The sequence below is a fragment of the Vitis vinifera genome, chromosome 9, assembly GCF_030704535.1.
Source record: "Vitis vinifera cultivar Pinot Noir 40024 chromosome 9, ASM3070453v1".
Taxonomy (NCBI): Eukaryota; Viridiplantae; Streptophyta; class Magnoliopsida; order Vitales; family Vitaceae; genus Vitis; species Vitis vinifera.
Window position 1 is genome coordinate 6,805,858 of NC_081813.1, and position 22,378 is coordinate 6,828,235.

Genomic DNA, 22,378 nt, shown 5'->3' on the forward strand with positions numbered 1-22,378 from the left:
GAAAGAGAGTATAAATGATGAGGTGAGGGAGACACAATGAACTGGATGAGTTGTTGCTTGTGCCCGGGGACAAACTCAATACCAGAAGAGCTGAGGAGACCATCACTGATTTCGAGCGTTTTCAGCTCCAGAGTTTGAAACTTTGAGTTTCTTTACCTGAACTTTTAGGAAAGGTTTCTGGGTTTTGGTGGGTTCTGGTTGGTTTTGCAGGGGGGGTTCTCCGTTTCGTTCTGCAATGGCATCTGCAGAAATTACTAGAACTCGTGCTAGTTTAAGGAGAACGGGTTCTAGGTTCTGGACGAGCTCGGGTAGGGAGGTTTTCTCCCGATCAGCAAGGGATGAGGATGATGAGGAAGCTTTGAAATGGGCCGTAATCCAGAAACTTCCCACCTACAATAGGTTGAAGAAAGGTTTGCTGAAGGGATCAGAGGGCGACTTCAGTGAAGTTGATATACAGAACCTTGGGTCTCGGGAAAAGAAGAATTTATTGGAGCGATTGGTGAAAACTGCTGTCTTAAAAGTTCACCAAGATTTTCTACACAACCAAACAGCTTTCTATGACTTTTTGATTATGGGTTTTCGTGTTGCTTCCATCTTTTTCAGAGTTGGAATTGTTCTTCCCGAAGTTGAAGTTAGATTTGAGCATCTCACCGTCGGATGCTTGGATACTTGCTCCTCCATTCTTTATTGAATTTTTTTTTTGTAATCTCATATCCAATTCTAAAACTGAAATTAATTTCTTCTTTAGGTTACTGGAAAGGTGACATACAATGGTCATGGCATGGAGGAATTCGTACCCCAGAGAACTGCCGCCTATATCGGCCAGCATGATAACCATATAGGAGAAATGACAGTAAGGGAAACCTTGGCCTTTTCTGCAATATGCCAAGGTGTTGGATTTCGATATGGTTAGTCTAAATCATTGCCTCGGCTTTTACTTTCCTTGTCTTGAAGGTTATGAATGTAGGTATATATGACATTTCCATAGCTTATGAAATTCACTATTGTTTTGGCCATCTGCAGAAATGTTAGCAGAGCTGGCAAGAAGAGAGAAGGAAGCAAATATTAAGCCTGATCCTGATATTGATGTGTTCATGAAGGTGAGACAGAAGCTACTTTTAGTGAAATCTTAAGCAGTTCTGCAGCATTTGACCTATTTATTTTGAGTGGAGAGCATTAATACTATTGCTCTGTTTTTAAAAACAATCCCGAAAAATAGTTTTTGATAAAAGCCGAGGCATACAGATTTCTGAGAAAACCCTGATATTCTAACTCATGATTGGTTTATTTTTCTTGATATTTTAATTTACAGATTCTGGGACTAGATGTTTGTGCAGATACAATGGTAGGAAATGCAATGCTAAGAGGTATCTCTGGTGGACAAAAGAAACGTGTCACAACAGGTAGGATAATTTAAAATAATCATGTAAAACAATTGAAAACAATTAAAAGATGTTCTGGTCCGTCCGGGTTTTTATTTCAAGGAACAAAAAACTGTTTTTGAAAATGGTTAACCCTACATATTTTTTTGCCATTATTTGAATTGAATTGAATTATGTGAAATGTATGAATGGTAGGTGAGATGCTGGTCGGACCAGCAACGGCGCTGTTCATGGACGAGATCTCTACTGGTTTGGACAGCTCCACAACTTCATAGCAGAGCGTCAACATTCTCAAAGGGACTGCTTTCATCTCTCTCCTAGAGCCAACCCCAGAGACTTACGACCTTTTTTATGAGATCATTCTACTGTCTGATAGCATGATTGTTTATCAGGGTCCTCGTGAAAACGTGCTTGGATTCTTCTAATCCATGGGCTTCAGATGTCCTGAAAGGAAGGGTGTGGCAGACTACCTGCACGAAGTGAGAGCAAATCAAGCTTAATTTACAGCTTCTGGGTTTTTTTTTTTTTCCTTATTTTCAATAGAAAAAATAAAGCTCGAAGATGGACTTAATTTAGATTTGAAGAAGACTCACAATTAGTCTTGGTGAAAAATAAATTGATTGCAGGTAACATCTAGGAAAGATAGGAGCAGTATTGGGCACGTAAAGACCAACCTTACAGATTTGTTAAAGCCAAAGAATTCGCGAGGCATTCCTGTCATTCCACGTTGGGCTAAAACTAGCAGAAGAGCTTGCAATTCCATTCAACAAGACCAAAAGCCATCCAGCTGCTTTGACAACCAAAAAGTATGGTGTTTCAAATAAGGAACTGATGAGTGCTTGCACCGCAAGAGAGGCCTTGCTGATGAGGAGGAACTCATTTATCTATCTTTTCAAGCTCTTTCAGGTGAGTCCTGTTTATAACTAACTATGGCTCTGAATTAATTTTGTGTGTGTATATATATATATTTGAATGTAATTTATGATTTTTACTTCTGTTTGTAGCTCCTACTCATGGCATTTGTCGGACTCACACTGTTCCTAAGAGTTCAGATGCACAGGACAGTAGAAGATGGAAACGTTTATGCGAGTGATTTGTTCTTCACTGTGATCGCAATCATGTTTAATGGAATGGTAGAAATTGTCTTGATCATTGAAAAACTTGGTGTCTTTTACAAGCAAAGAGACCTACTCTTCTATCCTCCATGGCCATTTGCTCTTCCCACATGGATCCTCAAGATCCCCATCACAGTTGTTGAAGTTGCTCTTTGGGTAGCCATGACTTATAATCCCACTGGACTTGATCCAAATGCGGGAAGGTAAAAAGTTATCAAGTCGCAGGAACTTGCTCAGACTTGTTTCACATGATTTTTTTCTCAGTTCCAAAATGACCAATGCTCATGAATAAACGAAATCTTCTTATGCCAGGTTCTTTAGACAGCTTTTTCTCCCTCATGCTTCTCAATCAGATGTCATCTGCAATGTTCAGAGTGATTGCATCATTTTGTAGAAACTTGACCGTAGCCACCACAATGGGGTCATTTATTATACTTATTCTTTTCGCATTGGGTGGTTTTGTCTTGTCATGAGGTATAATAAGGAAACATTTTTTTTTTACCCTAACAATGGCTTTCTGATTCCTTTTTGTATTTGGTCAATGCTGCAGATAGTATCAAACCCTGGTGGATACGGGGTTACTATTGTTCCCCTTTGATGTATGCGCAGAATGCATTAATGGTAAATGAATTCCTCTCACATAGTTGGAGACACGTAAGTTGTTGAATTTGCCATGTGAACATTTGTGTTTGTTTATGTGTGCCCATAAAAAATTGGCTATTGATTAATATATTTCCCTTTTCAGAAAGATTTTCCAAATGCAACACTACCCCTTGGAGTCAAACTATTGGAGTCTCGTGGGTTCTTCACACGAGGACACTGGTACTAGATAGGATTTCGGGCAATGATTGGATTCTCAATATTATTCAACGTCGTGTACACTTTAGCTCTCATGTTCCTAAATCGTGGGTATCTTTATCTTTACTTCTCTGCTTTGGAACTCCTAAACATTGGAGCTTAGGTGTATTGAGATTTGTGCAAATTTTGCAGCATATGAGAAGCCTCAAGCTATGTTAACAGACGAGTCCGAGAATGACCAACCTCCTTCCAACACTCTCCGGACTGCATCCGCAGGTGTGATGAAACCCATACGTGGTGTATGCATGCCTTTGTGTGCCTGTGCTCTTCTCATTTTACTACATGTTCTATATGGCTAATTATTAGGTTTGAACTTTTGACATGCAGATGCAGAGAGACCGAACAGAAATGAGGGAACCACCTCATCTGGGAGGACAGAAGCCATCACTGAGGAGGGTAGCCAGGACAAGAAAAAAGGGATGGTTCTTCCATTCGAACCATATTTTATCACCTTTGAGGAAATCAGATACTCTCGGTTGACATGCCAGCGGTAACTTAATTCATATCTATGCTAATTGATAATGTATATGGGTTTCATAATGTACCATAAACGAAAATCAGAACTAAGTTGTGAGAATGGAACTTGCAGGAAATGAAAAGCCAGGGTGTTCCTGGGGACAAATTGGAGCTTCTGAAGGGGGTGAGTGGTGCTTTCAGGCCTGGTGTTCTTACAGCTCTGATGGGTGTTAGTGGTGCTGGTAAAACCACTCTCATGGATGTACTGGCTGGTCGGAAATCTGGTGGGTATATTAAGGGTAACATCTCCATTTCCGGCTACCCAAAGAAGCAAGAGACTTTTGCTCGGATTTCTGGATACTGTGAGCAGAATGACATCCACTCTCCTCATGTTACCGTCTATGAGTCCTTGCTCTACTCAGCTTGGCTGCGGTTGCCTCCTGATGTGAATTCTAAAACCAGAAAGGTGGGAATCTCCAGAATTTTTTTCTGGACTGTTTCTTAAACAAATATGTAATCATTGCTAATGGTTACAGATGTTCAATATGGAAGTCATGGATCTGGTGGAATTGACCCCATTGAAGAATGCACTAGTTGGGCTGCCAGGAGTAAATCTCTCAACCGAGCAGCGCAAGAGGCTGACCATTGCAGTTGAGCCTGTGGCAAATCCCTCCATTATATTCATGGACGAGCCAACTTCAGGGCCAGATGCAAGAGCTGCTGCTATTGTTATGAGAACAATGAGGAACGCAGTGGACACAGGAAGAACAGTGGTGTGCGCCATCCATCAGCCAAGTATTGACATTTTTGAAGCCTTTGATGAGGTGGGAAATGTTAATAGATAGAAAAGAGTTTTTGACTTCTCTCTTTCTTTCTCTCTCTCTCTCTCTCTCTTTCTCTCTCTCTCTCTCTATATATATATATATATATATATATATTCTTCTGCAATTACTGAAATAGTATTTGAAAATGGGTTAATATGTGGGACCAGTGGGTAGACATTCTTGCCATCTGATAGCCTACTTTGAGGTAAGATGCGGTGACGAAATAAAAGCTTTGGGCAGCAAATAGTTCGATTTGAGTTCATTCATATCAAGCACTTACTAACACATGTACATATAATCACTTGCTTTCATAAAGGGAATTGAAGGAGTCGGTAAAATCGAGGACGGTTATAACCCTGCAACTTGGATGTCGAAGTTTCCACTGCGGCACAAGAAGTGACCATGGGGGTCGATTTCAATGAATTATACAAAAATTCAACCTATGCAGGTAATTCAACTATAGGTTATCTGAATGCATTATGAGATTGAAATGTCATATCTATATCTATATGTATATACCAGTCATCTCAATGTTCATCATGAAAGCTTAAAATTGTTGTTGAAGCCTTTTGTACCATGTGCCATCTTTTCAGGAGAAACATAGATATAATTAAGGAACTGAGCCAACCTCCCCCTGATTCAAAGGAGCTCTATTTCTCTAGTCGATACTCCCAGCCCTTCTTGATTCAATGTATGGCATGCTTATGGAAACAACGCCAGTCATACTGGCGCAACACATCGTACACTGGAGTGAGATTTACCTTCACACTTGTCATATCCTTGATGTTTGGGACAATGCTCTGGAAGCTGGGCAACAAATGGTAATTTGAAATCAGTCCAAAAACTTTGAGAATTACTCAGTATATATGTTGTTTCTCTACATACATCAACTTCAATTTATAATTCACAAGGTAAAACAAGGCAGGCCAACGCCAACAAAACTGTCTAATGCGATGGGTTCTATGTATGCTGCTGTTATCTTCATTGGCCTTCAAAATTCCGCATCAGTGCAGCCAGTCGTGGATGTTGAACGAACAGTCTTTTACAGAGAACTAGCTGCCGGAATGTATTCAGCACTGGCCTATGCCTTCTCACAGGTAACTAGATCTCTCATGCTATATATATGTAGACTTTTTTACATTTGTAATGTTTTTTTATGTCCTTTGTTAGTAAAATTTCTTCTCCTATTACAGGCTATTGTTGAGATCCCATACATTTTTTCACAAACTGTGTTATATGGGGTTCTGGTTTATGCAATGATTTCGTTTCAATGGACAGCCGCCAAGATCTTCTGGTATCTCTTCTTCATGTTCTTCACCTACTCCGGCATGATAGCTGTTTCTTTAACACCGAATCAAAATTTTTCTATGATTTTGCCGGAGTATTTTCCGCATCATGGAACCTCTTTTCGGGTTTTGTAGTCCCCCGAACCGTAAGTACTCTCAACCCATAACTCTTTAAAACACAAGCTTGCCTTATCAATATCAGCATACATGGTTATGTCAATGACTCATTCTGTTGCTTTTCTTCCGTGATGAATATTAACAGAGGATTCCCGGGTGGTGAATTTGGTATTACTGGCTCTGTCCAGTTGCATGGACCTTGTATGGAATGGTTGTATCACAATTCGGAGATATAGACGATCCCCTATCTGGAAAAGGTCAAACAGTGAGGTAATTCCTGGAGGATTATTATAGATTGAAGCATGATTTCCTGGGAGCAACTGTAGCTGTGGTAATCGGCTTTACATTGTTGTTCTTATTCGTCTTCGTTGTTGCCATCAAGTTATTTGACTTCCAAAAGCGATAAAAGGTGTTTGGAGATGGTAGCTTAATGTGTATGGGTGTAACCCTTTCAGTTCGACACATTTGATTCTAACCCTGCAATGAGCAGGTTCAGTAAAGCAATAAAGATGTTATATTCTGGCATTTTGTTAATCCCCTAGCAATTTTATGGGGTTTGAAATTCAAATTCACGAGAACAACAAAAGTTTATGCATGCAATTCTTTGATCCTTGATTACTTTCTAAATTACATGTATGTAAGGTACACCTAATTTTGGATGGTTTGCTGTTGATGCTGCCCAAGCTACTGGCTGTTCATGTAAATGAAGGCTTGCATATCTCTAGAGAAAGAATCAAGAAAAACAGAGCAAAGCAAAACAGGGCACACTCACAGGCATAGCAAAAAAAAAAAAAAAAGTAAGTTTGCTCAACACATTTCTTTCTTTCTATCCAAGCTCTCTATCTCTCAAGATTACAGCCATGACTATAGTTGTAGTATTAAGAACAAATTGCAGTACATTAACTCATACATCAACATTCTCCCCTTTTAATGTACTGCTCTTGAACTCCCAAAGCAATCCTTAGGATTTGAAACTTTGCTGTTGGAAGTGCCTTTATCAAGATATTTGCCATTTGATCTTTAGATCTTCAGTAATTGAGTTGTATCTCATTTTGTTCAATTGCTTCTCTTATGAAGTGATACTTGATGGTAATGTGTCTAGTCTAACTGTGAGAACATGAATTCTTTGCCATGGAGATGTTGATTTGTTGTCACAAAAAACCTCTATTGATGCTTGTTGTTTTTCTTCAATGTCTTCCGAAATTCTTCTAAGCCATATAGCTTGAGAAGTTGCAATGGAGGCTGACATGTACTCTAGTTGAAGGTTGAGCAACTAATTGTTGCTTCTTTGACATCCATGAAAATATACCTGTGCCAAGAGAAAAAAACATAACCCAATGTGCTTTTCATATCATCTGCACATCCTCCCCAATCATTTAGGATTTCTGTCAAATCTAATTCCATAACTCCTTGTACTTTGAATATACCTCAAGACACTTTTTCCAAGACCAAAATGAAACTGACTTGGATTGTACATGAATCTCGATAGCAGGCTGGAAGCAAACATGATGTCCGGCCTTCTTGTTGTAAAGATATGACAGGTTCCCAACCAAACTCCTATAAAGGGTTTCATCCACCTTCTTTACACCATCTTCTTTCATCATTTTTTCATTGCTAACAAGAGCAGTCCCTGATTTGCAACCAAACATTCCAAACTTCTTTAAAATCTTCTCAGCATAATTTTTTTTTTTTTTTTTTGAGAAATAAAAACTCCTCCATCATCTTGGTGAATGTCCATGCCAAGAAAATGATGTAACAACCCCTTATCACTCATTTCATATTTCTTTATCACTTTATTTTTTAATTCATCCATCATTTTTTTGTTATTTCTAGCAAATACCAAGTCATCAAAATAAAGAGCAATAATGAGGATGTCATACTTACCTTGTTTCTTCACATATATAAGGTTGGCTCACTCTTGCTTTTACGAAAACCTTTTTCAAGGAAGTAGCCATATCAATCTCCTTATGCCAAGTTCTTGACACTTGTTTGAGTCCCTGCAAAGCTTTTTTAGCTTGTTGATTTTATTTTCTTCTCCTTTGACAATGAATCTTGTTCAACATAAACTTTAGGGTAAAGCGGTCAAGTAAATTTGTATAACTTGATTTTGTATAGTAAATTTGTATAACTTGATTTTGTATAGTAAATTTAAATTAGTAGGTTTTAAACCTTGTGATTTTTTATCTCCATCGTTAGTGTGGAGATTTTCCACGTAAAAAATCTTGTGTCTTATTATTCATATCTTTTATATTTGATATTCTATTTGAATTGCTCAAAATTAATATAATTGGCTATCCCTAACATCTCATAGAGTAAAAAAAATTAGGTATAACATATAAATATTTATTGAAAATTTTTAAAATCACCTATTTACCCTTTTAGGAGTTCCCTATTGGACTTTCGGTTTTTAAAAAATAATGGATAAAATCAAATTAAAAATGGAATGAATGAAGGGTTGAGGCATAATAGATGAAAACAAAGATATTCTCTAATGTTAGTTTGAATTAAAGGATGGTATAGTAGTTCATTCCTTGATATTAAGAATTCTTGGTAATTCTTAATCCCTAGATATATAAGGTTTTGCTATTGTTATCTAATAAAATATTAAAAGTTAGGATACATATGCAATCTTGAGTTATGGAACTCAAGTTAGTCTCATTTGGCCCCACATCTTGAATACCCTAAAAGTAATTAAAATTGATACTCTTGTTTTCCCTAAGGTCCTAAACATAAAGTAGGATTGTGGAACCCCTAATATTGAATCATTTAAATTAGAAATCAATAATTCTTTTATAATTTATTTAGGTTTATTTTATTAAATTCAATTTTATTCAAATCAATTTTTTTTTTCAATTCAAGAAATTATTTAGACCTAATTTGACAACTTCCATAAAAGCCATAGTGACTCTTTCTCTAGTTTTTTTTTTGTCAAAGTTGGTATGTAAAAAAAAACTTAGTATTTTGGCTAATAAAGAATCTAAACAAAAAGTATATCGATAAAAATCTTTTCAAATCTTTTTAAGAGTTAAATTTCCAAAATTGTTTTGAAATCTTTCCAAATCTTTTTAAGATTATTAAGTTTTCTAAATTGTTTTTTTAGTGAAATATGATTTCTTAATTGATTCTAAGTCTATTAGATTTTCTCTAATATATGCCTATTGAGAGAGTTTTCTCAAAAACTCACATACCTTTTAAATCGTTATTCTTTGTGTTTAACCTGAAACTCTCAAAGGAGTTTATTTTTATTATTGAGTTTGTGAGAGAGATGTGCATCCCTTTAAGGCGTAAAGGAGTCCACTAAGGAGCACGATAATGTTATGTTGCAAACGCGACATCAGATATAGACAATGATGACAATATTGATAAATACAGATATATCGATACTTCGATTTTACGGATATAGTGGAGAAATATTGACAAATATCATTAATTTAAAATTAACTTATTGCAAATCTACTAATTATGTGAATTAGATATATAACTATACTAAAGTTAATTTACTTAAATCTATTGAAAATGTACTAATTAATTATATTTGAATATCAAAATAAAATAAAATTATTAATTTAAAGTTAACTTATTACAAATCTACTAATCATATGAATCAAATGTATAATTATACTAAGTTAATTTACTTACATCTATTGAAAACATACTAATTTATTAAAAAATTAATATTAAACTATTATTAAACTTAAACAAATAACTTAAATTCAATTGATTAAATAAATTAAATTTAGTATAAAAATAATTAAAATTTTAAAAAGAACATACTTTACAATAATTGAGCAATCTTGGTTTAGAGTTAATCCAAAAACTTGACTCATAAATTCCCAAATTTATAAGATTTTGAGAACAAAAAAAAAAAAAAAAAAAGCAATAGGAGATAAATACACTTTGAAATGAAATGTGGATGAAATGGATTAAGAGTTAACTATTTATAGAAAAAAATTTGGCTAAAATAGCTGTTGAAAAATGATTTTAATGTTAAAAATCATTTATGGCCGTTGAATCAAAATTTGATCATTAGATCATCAAATAGCCATTGGGATCACTTCCCAACCATTAGATCATCTCCCATATTAAATTTGGAACTTGGGTCACCTTTTTTACCGTTGCATCATCTTTAAAATGTAGGCATGATCTGAGTTGTTGGATCAACACGAGCATGTTTTAGGTCATCAAATCAACCCAATAGTGGAGCAGATGATCGTTGCATACATGGACGTGATCTGGGTCATTCAATCAACGCTAGCATAATCTAGGTTGTCAGATCACCCACATAGTGGAGCATTTGACCATTGCATACATGAGCATGATCTAGATTATTTGATCAACGCGAGTGTGAATTGGCCCGTTAAATCACACGCACAGTGGAGCGGATATTTCTATGACAAATCGACTATTTTTCGCTAATATATTACTAAAATTCAACGATTTTTTGCATCCATGGCCGATTTATTCCACATCTCGTTGATATATCGGTATTTACCCATATTTTGTCAATATATCAACAATTTTTGGTGATTTTTTGCAATATTTCCATGCCTCGATATATCACACCTATATATCATTTACATGTCCATTGATACGCAATATATCAGTGATATATCAATAATATATCACGATATTTTCATCCTTGGGTATAAGTTTTAGGATGAAAGTCTCATAGAGTAGCAATTGTCATGTAAATCTATACATTTTTTTTTCATATTTAGTAGATCATATTTTAGTTATCTCTAACCCCATGGTTTTACATCCACAAAGTTTTGAGAAGCTTTCATGGGCAGTTTTCCATATAAATCATTGTTCCCTTGTATAATTGAATTTCTCTACTATATCTCTAATTCTTTAAGAGAAATTTTAAAAGTAAAAAATTAGGCTATAAAGATTGCAAACTTTCAATAAAGTTATTCATTGCTTGTTTTTCTTGCATGTTTTAAAAGTGTCATTGTTTCTGGTTTTCCTTGTAGGAACAAAAACTTCATGGTACCAATTCACCACCAACCACTTTAGTAAAAATAATAGCAAAAGTGGTAGAATGACCCACATTTTTCTTATTGTGAAACCAATGTTTTTGATTTTGATGATAACAAAATAATATTTCAAGTTTTAGGATACAAGTCTCATAGAGTAGCAATTGTCATGTAAATCTATACATTTTTTTTTTCATATTTAGTAGATCATATTTTAGTTATCCCTAACCCCATGGTTTTACATCCACAAAGTTTTGAGAAGCTTTCATGGGAAGTTTTCCATATAAATCATTGTCTCCTTATATAATTGAATTTCTCTACTAAATCTCTAATTCTTTAAGAGAAATTTTAAAAGTAAAAAAATCAGGCTATAAAGATTGCAAACTTTCTATAAAGTTATTCACTGCTTGTTTTTCTTGATGTTTTAAAAGTGTCACTGTTTCCGGTTTTCCTTGTAGGGACAAAAACTTCTTGGTACCAATTCACCACCAACCACTTTAGTAAAAATAATAGCAAAAGTAGTAGAATGACCCACATTTTTCTTATTATGAAACCAATATTTGATTAATCTTAATTTTGATGATAACAAAATAATATTTTGAACTAATAATTATATTTCAAGTTTTAGGATGCAAGTCTCATAGAGTAGCAATTGTCATGTAAATCTATACATTTTTTTTTTCATATTTAGTAGATCATATTTTAGTTATCTCTAACCCCATGGTTTTACATCCACAAAGTTCTGAGAAGCTTTCATGGGCAGTTTTCCTTATAAATCATTGTTTCCTTATATAATTGAATTTCTCTACTAAATATCTAATTCTTTAAAAGAAATTTTAAAAGTAAAAAAATTGGGCTATAAAGATTGCAAACTTTCAATAAAGTTATTCATTGCTTGTTTTTCTTGATGTTTTAAAAGTGTCATTGTTTTTTGTTTTCCTTGTAGGGACAAAAACTTCTTGGTACCAATTCACTACCAACCACTTCAATAAGAATAATAGCCAAAGTGGTAGAATGACCCATATTTTTTTTATTGTGAAACCAAGGTTTGGTTAATTTTGATTTTGATGATAACAAAATAAGGTTTGAAACTAATGATTATATTTCAAGTGTGATTAGGCAAGACGATTTTCAAAGTGACAATCATAAAGACAAAATCAAGTCAAAGAGAAATCAATAAAAAGAAGAAGACCTCAAAGAGAAGTGTTTTTTAAGGCTTAAGTTTCATAGAATCTCTTTGTAAGATTGTTGGTACACTAGGTTTTTCATGCATTATATTATTAATTTATGCACCAAAATAATTCAAAAGTAATTTTGTTTTAAATCCTTTAAAATTGGATGATTTCATGTTTTCAACCAAAACCCTGTGTCAAATGTTTTCCAAACTTGTTTAAAAGGCTTTAAATTGAAAATGATGGTTGTCGAGCCAAAAATGGCTCAACCAATTGAACCAGATGAAGAATCGATCAACCAGTTCAGCTCAACTAGTCGAAGAGTGCAAAAACTTTCTCTTTCTTCCAGAACGTTAGTTCAACTAATTGAGGTCTGGTCAAGGGGCTATCGAGGTCCAACGATCACCTGCCAAGTATTAAATACTAACGACTAGTCAATCGATCAACCCCCCAACTGGACTGGTCAAACCCCTAATAACTAGTTTGACATTTTTCTTCTATAAAAAAGCTTCAATCTTCATTGTTTCAATAGTTTAACATTCCTAAATATTTTTTTTGAATATATTTGAGCCTTAGAAGAGTGTTTTTTAATATATCATTGTTCTAAAACTTATATATCTTTAGTACACCATTCAATCCTAGTTTTTCTTGTATATTTGAGCCTAAAGTTTTGTATTAGGATTTTGTGAGAATATTTTCTATCTTTATTTGTAAATCTTTGAGAAGAAAAGTCTAAGTGTAAGGTATCACTTAAGGAGTCTCAAGTGTGGGGTATCACTTGAGGGGTTGTTCAAGAGTGAGGTATCTCTTGGAAATTGCAAAGGGTGCTTGGAGCCAAAAGTCCAATAGACTTGATTGGAACCATAATCCAATTGTATTGCTTAAAGGTTTGAGTTGGAAGTCTTGAATTAGTGGAACTTCAAGTTGGGATTGAAGCTAGAGGAGAGTGGACATAAATCGGGTTGCACCGAACCACTATAAAAATCTTGTGTTTGCATTCTCTGTTCCCTACTTTCTTACTTTATATGTAATTATTTTTATATTGTTTTATAATTGTCTTTTGCATTCATATAATTTAAATTTGTAAAAAAAAATCATTACTCTATTAACCCCACCTCTAGGGTGATTACCTTAAGTTGAATTAGCTTAATTTTTTTAACACTTATTTTATCCGATCATTCGCTCGTAATATAAGCTAATAAAGGTGGCTATAAATACACTGTAGTACAACATACCATCATCTTTATTAAATCAGCACCCTTCAATATTAATTTTAATTCAGGCCTAAATCATGCTCTGAGTATTTCCAATCAACTCTTTGTCACATCGAAGAACTACTTTGTCAAAAAATGTTACCAGACTAGAAAACTTTTAGATGAAAAAATATGAGCAGGGTACTGTCCTTGCTTCAAGGTTCAAACTAATGGTCCCATAAGGGAAAGCAGTAAACCAAAATTAAATCCCCAGGCCTGAAACTTTAATTTAATCAGATCCAAAAATGCAACAAGGTGTTCTTTTGTGTAAACATTGAAAGAGGCTATGATTAATGTTTAGTTTGTATCAATTTCTTGTTTTTAAAAGTTTATGGTTAACGTTTAAAACCATGAAATAACTTTAATGTAAAATACAAAATTATTTGAGACTTATCTTAAAAAGATTATAATTAATTTTTAAGAATTATTTAAAAAAAAAATAAAAGAATGAAAAAAAAAATTACTAACTCAAATTCTAAAAAATTTAAAAATAATTTTTAAAAACATAATGTTAATTCATACTTTTAATATAAGAGATATTATATTTTATATATAGTTATTATTATTTTTTATTTATAAGAATAGAAAATAGTATTTCAAACACTAAATTTGGTAATGTTTGGTATGTATTAAAACGCGAATAAACATACAAGTTGAAATTATTAAATAATAGATCTATAATAAGAGTGTTTAATAAAATTTAATACTATTATTTAATTATTTAAGTTAACTTAAAGTTAAATTATACTTAAATTATTAGCTTAAAATTTATTACTTAATTTTTACTTTTAAGTATTGAGGCTGTTTAATAATTAAAATTAATTTAAAATGCATTTCAAAATTATCAAATTGACATATTTATCCTTGTAAATTATAAATATATTAAAGGAGGTCGAGTAACAAAGAAGATCATAGAATAATAAAAAGAAAAAATTTGTGGAGATATTTAAGACAAATAAGAGTAAAAAGATAAAATGAAGATGTGGACTTAAAATAAATTGATTATTTTTACTTATTACTTGAAGTTATTTTTTACTTTAAATCATATCATTAAGCATTTTTTCAAACATATTTAATTTATTTAATATCTTAAATTAAGCTACTAAGTTACTTTAAGTTATTAAATTAGTTTAACTAACGGTTACTACATGTTGAACTTAGTGAGGCTTTAGCCCTAATATGCACACTACTTTAAAAACTTTCTTTTTGGTAGAGAGGATATGGATCATATGTTGGCTTAATAAATTAATAAAAATAAATATCTACAAGATTTAATTAATTTGAATTCATAGCCTTTCCTAAATCAAAACTGTGCTGCAATGTTGATAAAGTTAAAATATGAGCTAAAAACTCATAAGAAATTTAAATTAATTAATAGTTACAATAACTTATTTACTTAATTGGAACTAAAGCCATGGGACACCTCTCACTTTAGTGACTAGTTGACTACCGTGACATGATTGGTGATGTTGGTGGGAGGTGCGGTTGGTTGCCTGTGGGTGTTCATTCAGTGGGCTCCCCCACAAGTCACCCCTAGTCTATGGTCTTGGACGATTGTAGAGCTTGGAGTCCAAAATGATTGCCGTAGAAAGGGACAACAGAAGTCACATCCTTAAATGTTTCTGAAACCACTGGAATGAAGCAATTCAGTCATTGTTTGATTCCTAGATCCAAAGACATGCCGACCCTTCTAAATCATTCTTAAGCTTTGTTAATTATTTGGAACAAATCTCTGAACAGATACAGTAAATGGATGGTTTAAGTTTGTGTAAAGCCTTAAAACATGACACAAACTTAATCAATGAAGTGGGTTGAAAAAGCTCATCAGAGAGATGATTCCAGTGATGATGAACGCGATACATGCATGGGTGAATTCGTGTTAGCATTGAATAAGTGCTGAAAGGAGTAGACAAAGCACTAAAGCGAGGCTTGAAATTAATATCACACATCAGAAAAACAGCTACAACAAAGGATTCATTTGTGAGCTAGCATTCATAGCAACAAACAGACGTACATAAAAAAGAATTGTAACTCTACAATAAACGCTGCTGACAGTGGCAGTGGAATCAACCCCTTTCTTCCCCATTCTGCTACACCCATTTTACTATAAAATCTGAACCAAGATTGTGGGGGCCCAACAAAACCCTAATTGTATGTATATAGCTTTATCTTCGCTCAGTTCTGTATCGGGTACCTAACTCCAGCTGCCAGTACTCGCTGCTGCTCTAGCTGCACAATCATCAAATAATGTCAGCGCTTAGCAAAGACCAACCCACTAAAATCTGAGAGATAAAGCAGGAGTTTGGGGTTTTTGGTTTTGGGTTTTTGTTATTTACTTGGAAGAGTTCATGCAATTTGTTCTTGAGGTAACAGTACTCGTGTTCGACAAGCTCCAAAGCCCTCAAGCACCTGAAGGAATAAATGTTAAATAGATGTCGCATATGCTTTTGATTTTGGGAAAATATATATATGGAAAGTAAATTAAATCCATAAATCGATCATTTTTTCTTGTTGTGGTGGGGACAACTGTGAGGATGAACAGTTGTTTTGTTGTCTTTGAAAAGTGAAAAATGAAAACAAAGCTCGGATTTTGAGAAGGGGAAACAGCGAGCTCACCCGGCCCTGTTGTTCTGCTCGGAAGCCGCGCGAAAAGCAACGCATACATTTCTGACTCTTTTAGCACCTATGCTAGAACTGCTTCCCATGAACTGATTCAGATGGATTCCCATTTTCTTGTAGTCCGAGAACTCCCTATCCATCCTGTCACATCATCATCACCCCTTGTCAGTAAACAACCCTATTAAGCAAAACCCAAGTAGTCGGTCAAATTAAACGAAACCCATAAAGCAAAACTAAGGAATTGCCTAGTTTCAAATGAACAAAGAGGAAAGAGAAAAGAAAGGGAAAGTGAGCAAACACAAACCCCATGAGCGAAACAAAGTAATAGTCACGTATGTTCAAATGTGGGGTGGGTTTCCCTTTCAAGAAAAAGGAGATGAGAAAGCCACAAAACATGAGCTCCATTGATAAATCCGAGTGCCCACAAATTCAAAGTGAGTTTTCCCACAAAACAATTTCAAGTTTGGAGAGAGAGAGAGAGGGAGCGAAAATAAATAAAATCCCAAGTGTCCTTTCCCAGAGATGAAGACAAATGGCTGTCTTTGACGGGGCAAACACCAACCCCAGAAAGCGAAACCAAAGTAATCACCAAAATTCGAAGCGGGTTTTCCCAAGAAAAATATTCATGTTTATGCGCGACAGAAAATTACAGTAGTCCTCGGAGATTCCTCAAAAGCTTCTCAGACTCGTGGAAGTAGATGTTGACAACCTCGGAAACGAAGTTGGGAGAAGTTTCATCTTGAAGCTGCTGTAGCTGCAAGAACTGCTCATCCAGTACTCCCTACAAAAACAACATTTCAAAATTAATCTCACCACCACCACAGATTCATCTACAATCCCCAAAACACCAACAATTACAAAACCAAAAAGAAAAATGGAAGAGCTTGACATTGAACCTGGTGGAAGAGCAATGCGAGCAGGCGATTCATGTCGGCTCGCAAGCGGTCCGCACCCAACCCGAGCATCCACAGAGGTAGACCCGTCTTGGCTGACGACTACTTGCAATCCAAAAACAGAAAAGTCAGTGAGAGGCTCAACCCACTTCGTTTTTTTCTGGGTTTGTTGTGTTTTTTAGGGTTTAAGAGGGAGTTTTGGTGTGATCTCCAATAGCGGGAATGAGAGTTGGAGTTGGAAGAATTTAAAGACGGCGGTGGAGTGGACCCTACTCTTTTGAAAAATCACAATATCTCCCCACGTCACAAGTCTAGCCTACGCGCCACCTCTAAAACAAGAGAGTTGATTACAAGATGGAAGTGTACTTTTTTGGATATTTATCGAAATCACGTATATATATATTTGATAGTTTTAATATTATTTTTCATATATCCTATTTCAATATCATAACATTTGGCCCATATCTTTAATTTTTTTTAAATATTATATTTTCCCATGGAAAAAAAAACAATTACATAAATTATCAATTTTAATTATTCTCCGAACAAGATCACTTCACTTTGTCAATTTGATAGTGAAATTGAACGGTGAGGAATAGAAAGGGTAAAGTGAGAGTGGGAATGGGAATGGGAATGGTGATGGGAATGGAAGTTTTGGAGAGTGTGGGGCATGGACCAAATCGAGGTGAATGTGGGGTATCTCCCAGACCAGCCTACAAAAACCCAGAGTCTAACACTCTAGTAGAGAGAGAGAGAGAGAGATGGTGACCTGCTGTCCCCGTACTCCGTCACCTCGCGTGCTGTCTCTTCTGCCACCTGCGGCTCTAAGCCCTCGCCCCTACCCGACAACTGCCTGCAGCCGGTAATGTCAGCACCCCATGTAAAAAATGTTCCACCTTTTATCTTCTTTTTATTTCCTCTCCCTGCCAAACACGCCCTCTATAACTTGCCTTTTCTTCCACTTTCTCTCTGACTTTCTCGAGAAAATATGTCTGTCTTTTCTCTCTCCATCTCCCTCTCTCTTTCTTTTTTTAACAGGTGAGCATTGGAGTTTGGGCAGGGGGGTGACCGCCCGTTAAACAAGGCTAGGTAAACAGGTGGTAGTGAGAAGTAAGGTGAACACGTGGCGAAATGGGTACTGATTGTTTGTCTCTTCTATCATGAGACTTTTCAAAGAGGTTTGTGATAGAAGGGGTGTTGGGCAGTGGGGAGCCAGGGCATGGAGCACAAAATCATGGGTCATATACTTGTTTGGGCTCTCTGTTTTATGGGACATTTCATTTCACTTCTGATTCTCATACTTGTAAGATACTCCTCTTTTTTTCTGAACTCTTACCTCTCTCTCCTTTTTTTTTTTTTTTTTTTGGCCATTATGGGGAACACCTTAAATTATCATAAATTTTAAATTATATTTCATATTTTATTATTAATATGTTGGGCCCTCAAAAGTATTTTTCTCTATTTTTTATCATTTGAAAATATTAATACTTTATAGGAACATTATATTTAATTTTTTTTAACATTTATAATATTTTATAATTTTAATCTTGGACAAGTCTTATTGCCCACATATGTCATGTGTAACCTTTAATGAAATCATTTATATACATATTTCGACAAGAACATTTAAGCCTCAAAAAATCCATCAAGTTGAGACTATTTATAATCATATTAGCGAAAAAACAAATGGGGAACTCCACATGTTGAACATTATTAAATTCAACATCTTCCGTAAAATTATATATAAATTTCAACATTTTCTCAAATAATCTCCTAATTTTCTATCGATTTTCATCTATAATCTAATATGAAAATGAAAAGGAACTAAAAACTCATCAATTAGAATTATGAATGACAATAGGATAGATGTTTTCGAGTACTAACCTCATATCTTAATGGAACAGATTTGAAATTTAAATAAATAAGTTATTAGTGAGTTTGATTTTTCTTTTTTTTTAAAAAAAAATTGATATGAATATGGAGTAAGTTTAGATATTGTCTTGTCTTACTTTATCCCTTTTGATTATATATAAAATTACATACTCACTTTATCTCACTCCATTTAAATTTTTTTAATGAAACAGAAATGAGAATCAATTTTAATAAGTAGGGTAAGGTTAGGATGGGGTGTTCTGTCCTCAACCCGGCGCGGAGAATGCGTCCTAAAATTCATGCTTCACTTATTTCCACATGATAAGAGCTAAAACATCTTTTGATTAAGACAATGTTACTCATCGAAACCTTTTGAACATAGAGAATGGTGTCTTCTTTATCTTTTCATGAAATTCAAAGCAAAATGAATGTGTGAAAGAATCGAGGAAGCATAAACCAATTATTAAAACATAATCTTTGTACCATATGCTTGTATTCTAATATGAACCGTGCAAAGTCTGCACACAACCCTAATCTATAGTTGGGGGATGGGTAAAGCTATAGTTTTAGTTTTGTTTGAGAAGCATGTTATTTATTTAAGAAACCTCGACTTCCCCACTTGAAAAGCATGCTTTGTATTGACGTAAGCAACACCACCCTCTCATTTTCATATCATAATTCTATTCATCACTTAGTTTAATCAAATGGGCCATCAAGTTGTTTTCCTTTTGTCTTCATCTACGACATCTCTCCCTCTTGAGTAATGTGTAACATTTTCCTTTTATTAGTTTTAAAAATAATTTAGCTTCATTTAAGGATTTTGGATTACTTTTTAAAATATCCAAGAATCGATTAATTGTTTTATTAACCAATTTTTTCACTTTAAGTTATAAATAAAACTACAGAATTATTTTGTTTTTTCATAATACAAGAGTTTTGACCTTCGTTTTTATTGAGAAAGACAAAAAAAAGTTCGAGAAATTATATTTTGTTTTTCCATAAAGAAGAATGTATTTTTTTTATTTTAAAATGGACAAAGATGACAAAACGTATTTTTTCTCACTCTAATTTGCAAAAGAGAGAGAGTTCTCACAAAGAGATAAAAAAACCTTTTTTTTTTTAATAGTAATAGTCTTTGGATAGTTTTAAAACTCCTAAAAATTGGTCTCTTTATTTCTCTCATTTATTGAGTCGGATCGGGGTCAATTCACTTGAGCACCCAAATCCAATTCCAATAGTCTCAAATTTTAAATATTTGATCTAATCTAAAATAATAAAAAAATTATTTTTTATTTGAAATATAATTCTTGAAGAACGCTTTTGCCATCAATTTCTACTCAAATTTCACTTAAATTTAAATAGCTCGATTACATCAAACAAGAAGCTTATATAAAACTTTTATAGTAAAAGGCCAAAGTGCAAAGCATGGGAAAAACCCCAATAAAAAAGGCAAAACATGGAGCCCAATTGAAAGCATGCTTTGGATTGACGTAAGCATGGTGTTGGGAGACTAACCCAACAACACTTTTGAAGGCATCATACCCATGTAATTAAACAAAAAATAATAATATTTCAACATAGACTTCATAATCATGCTTTGTTCTCCCGTGCTTACTTGCCATAGGCATTATATATATGTATCCTTTCAAAATCAACTTTTTTCCTTTCTTTTGTTTTTAGCTTTGGAATTCCAAATGTTGGGAAGAGTTTTCCACCCCTCTTTCCTAGTCTAAATTTTCTAGTGTTTTTAATTCAGTTGGAAAAGCTATAAGTTGATTAGGGCATGGTTGTTTTATTAACTATAATAGAGGACGACTCATAGCTCGAGATACTCTTTTTGTCTCTTATTCGAAGTATTGAGTGTTTATCGACATTTAAATTCTTAATTAGCTAGGTTAATAAATAGCTTCTTTTATATTTATTATAATGAAATGTATTATGAGATCATCTTGTATTTTTTTTTTTTTTTGAAGAATTATTAAGATCATGATCAGAAGGGTTTTAGAGGTTTTCTTATATTTTTTTCTTCCAAGCATAGAAAGATTTTCTTGCGCTATTTTGGTATTCAGTTTGAGTAAGTATGGAAAATTGTTTTATCATCCTTTTTATAAAAATTTAATTTAAGGAATATGATTTTAATTGTTGACCTAAAAATGGTGTTACATAGAATTCATCATTTTGATTAATTTTATTGTAATTGCGTCTAGGGGTGCAACTATTGGATTATAAAGACTGAATCAATTTTGTTGTGTTTTATAGGGGGTGTCAGGGGTTGAACTCCTCGCTTAACTCGCAAGGATCGAGTTGCTTGATCAAGAGTTGAAAGGGGCAGCGTCTCCTAGAAAATTTTCCTTTTATTTATTTGATAATTGACAAATTTGACCCCATGTACATTTAACCCTTTTATAATTTAAGGTTTTATGTTTTTTTAGAGCATATGGCCACAATTAAGAAAAGAGAGAGTTTCACCATTGTACTTTTTTTTTTTTCATTTTGATCAATGGATTCTTGAGTGTTGGCACATTCTATGGATATAAGGATCATATTGATAATTTGGGTTGAGCTAAAGTTCGGATAGTTCAAGCCTAACTCAAATCCGATTTAACTTTTTTGTAATATTTATAATGTTTATTATCCTATACAATAATATTCATTTTCTTTTGAAAATTTTAAGAAAAAAATATCAAATTATATTATATCATATACTTTTTCATTATCTTAAAAAAATATAAATTTATTATTATTATTATTTTGCTATCATGAAATTGTCATATTTACTATTTAAATTTTTATATAACTATATAAAAAATTTGTAAAAATTATAGAAGGATTTTGAATTATACAACCTAATAAACCCAACCAACTCGAGTCTAACCCGAACTCAACCCGAACTTAGAGAAATGAGGTTAGGATGAGTTTGAGTTAAGTACCTCAAGTTAGAGGTCAAGTTAGATTAGATTTGAGTTGATTTTTTTTTATTAATTTGGGCTAAGTTTGAGTTAGCCATTAGCTTGATCAAGTCACCCAAATTGCCCAAGTTGCAGCCCTAATTGTGCCTGGCCGATGAGGCTATTTTCATAAAATATGCATCATCGATTCACATCTAAACTTTTTCGGAAGGTATGACTCTACCGTATATATCTATTAATAACAGTAAAAATAATAATGACAAGTTGATCAAATATTAAATTTAATTAACTAATTTAAATAATTAAATATATTGATTATATTAGGTGTATTTAATAAAATAATTTAATATTATAATTTAAGGATAGAAAAAATTTAACTTAATATGTGAAGATAAATAAATTTTTATAAATTTCAATTTTCTTGTCACATCTAACTAGGTCTCTTTTCTCTTATTTTTCCCTCGTAACAATATTGTTTAATTTCAATAAGTATAAATAATACTTTATAAAACCATTTAAATCAATTTTATATTGAAGTAAGAATTAAGTAATAAGTTTTAATAAAATAATATAAATATAATTTAATTTAAAGTCATATTAAATTATTAAAAATTAAATGTTAAGTTTAGATAAATAGCACCCCTAG

At 33.5% G+C, this 22,378-nt stretch overlaps 1 protein-coding gene and 1 pseudogene across 1 annotated transcript; one reads left to right on the forward strand and one right to left on the reverse strand.

Annotated features, from left to right (window-relative positions):
- Positions 1-235: 235 nt before the first annotated feature.
- LOC100266249 (pleiotropic drug resistance protein TUR2-like) lies at positions 236-6,555 on the forward strand (annotated as a pseudogene).
- Positions 6,556-15,482: 8,927 nt separating this feature from the next.
- Positions 15,483-17,123, reverse strand: HP4 (pseudo histidine-containing phosphotransfer protein 6). The gene is made up of 5 exons (XM_002265407.4): positions 16,955-17,123; positions 16,709-16,839; positions 16,056-16,199; positions 15,776-15,848; positions 15,483-15,668 (listed from the first exon to the last, which is right to left on the reverse strand). Exons 1-5 carry the CDS (start codon positions 17,021-17,023, stop codon positions 15,615-15,617), a joined length of 471 nt encoding a protein of 156 aa, XP_002265443.1. The 5' UTR covers positions 17,024-17,123; the 3' UTR covers positions 15,483-15,614.
- Positions 17,124-22,378: the final 5,255 nt, after the last annotated feature.

Bases quoted from the DNA above. Each gene is read 5' to 3' on its own strand.
- HP4 (XM_002265407.4), bottom strand. From the start codon at position 17,023: ATGCTCGGGTTGGGTGCGGACCGCTTGCGAGCCGACATGAATCGCCTG. The intron at 15,849-16,055 runs GTGAGCTCGCTG...TTATTCCTTCAG, and splicing joins GAGCAGAACAACAGGGCCGG to GTGCTTGAGGGCTTTGGAGC. The intron at 15,669-15,775 runs GTAAATAACAAA...ATGATTGTGCAG, and splicing joins AATTGCATGAACTCTTCCAA to CTAGAGCAGCAGCGAGTACT.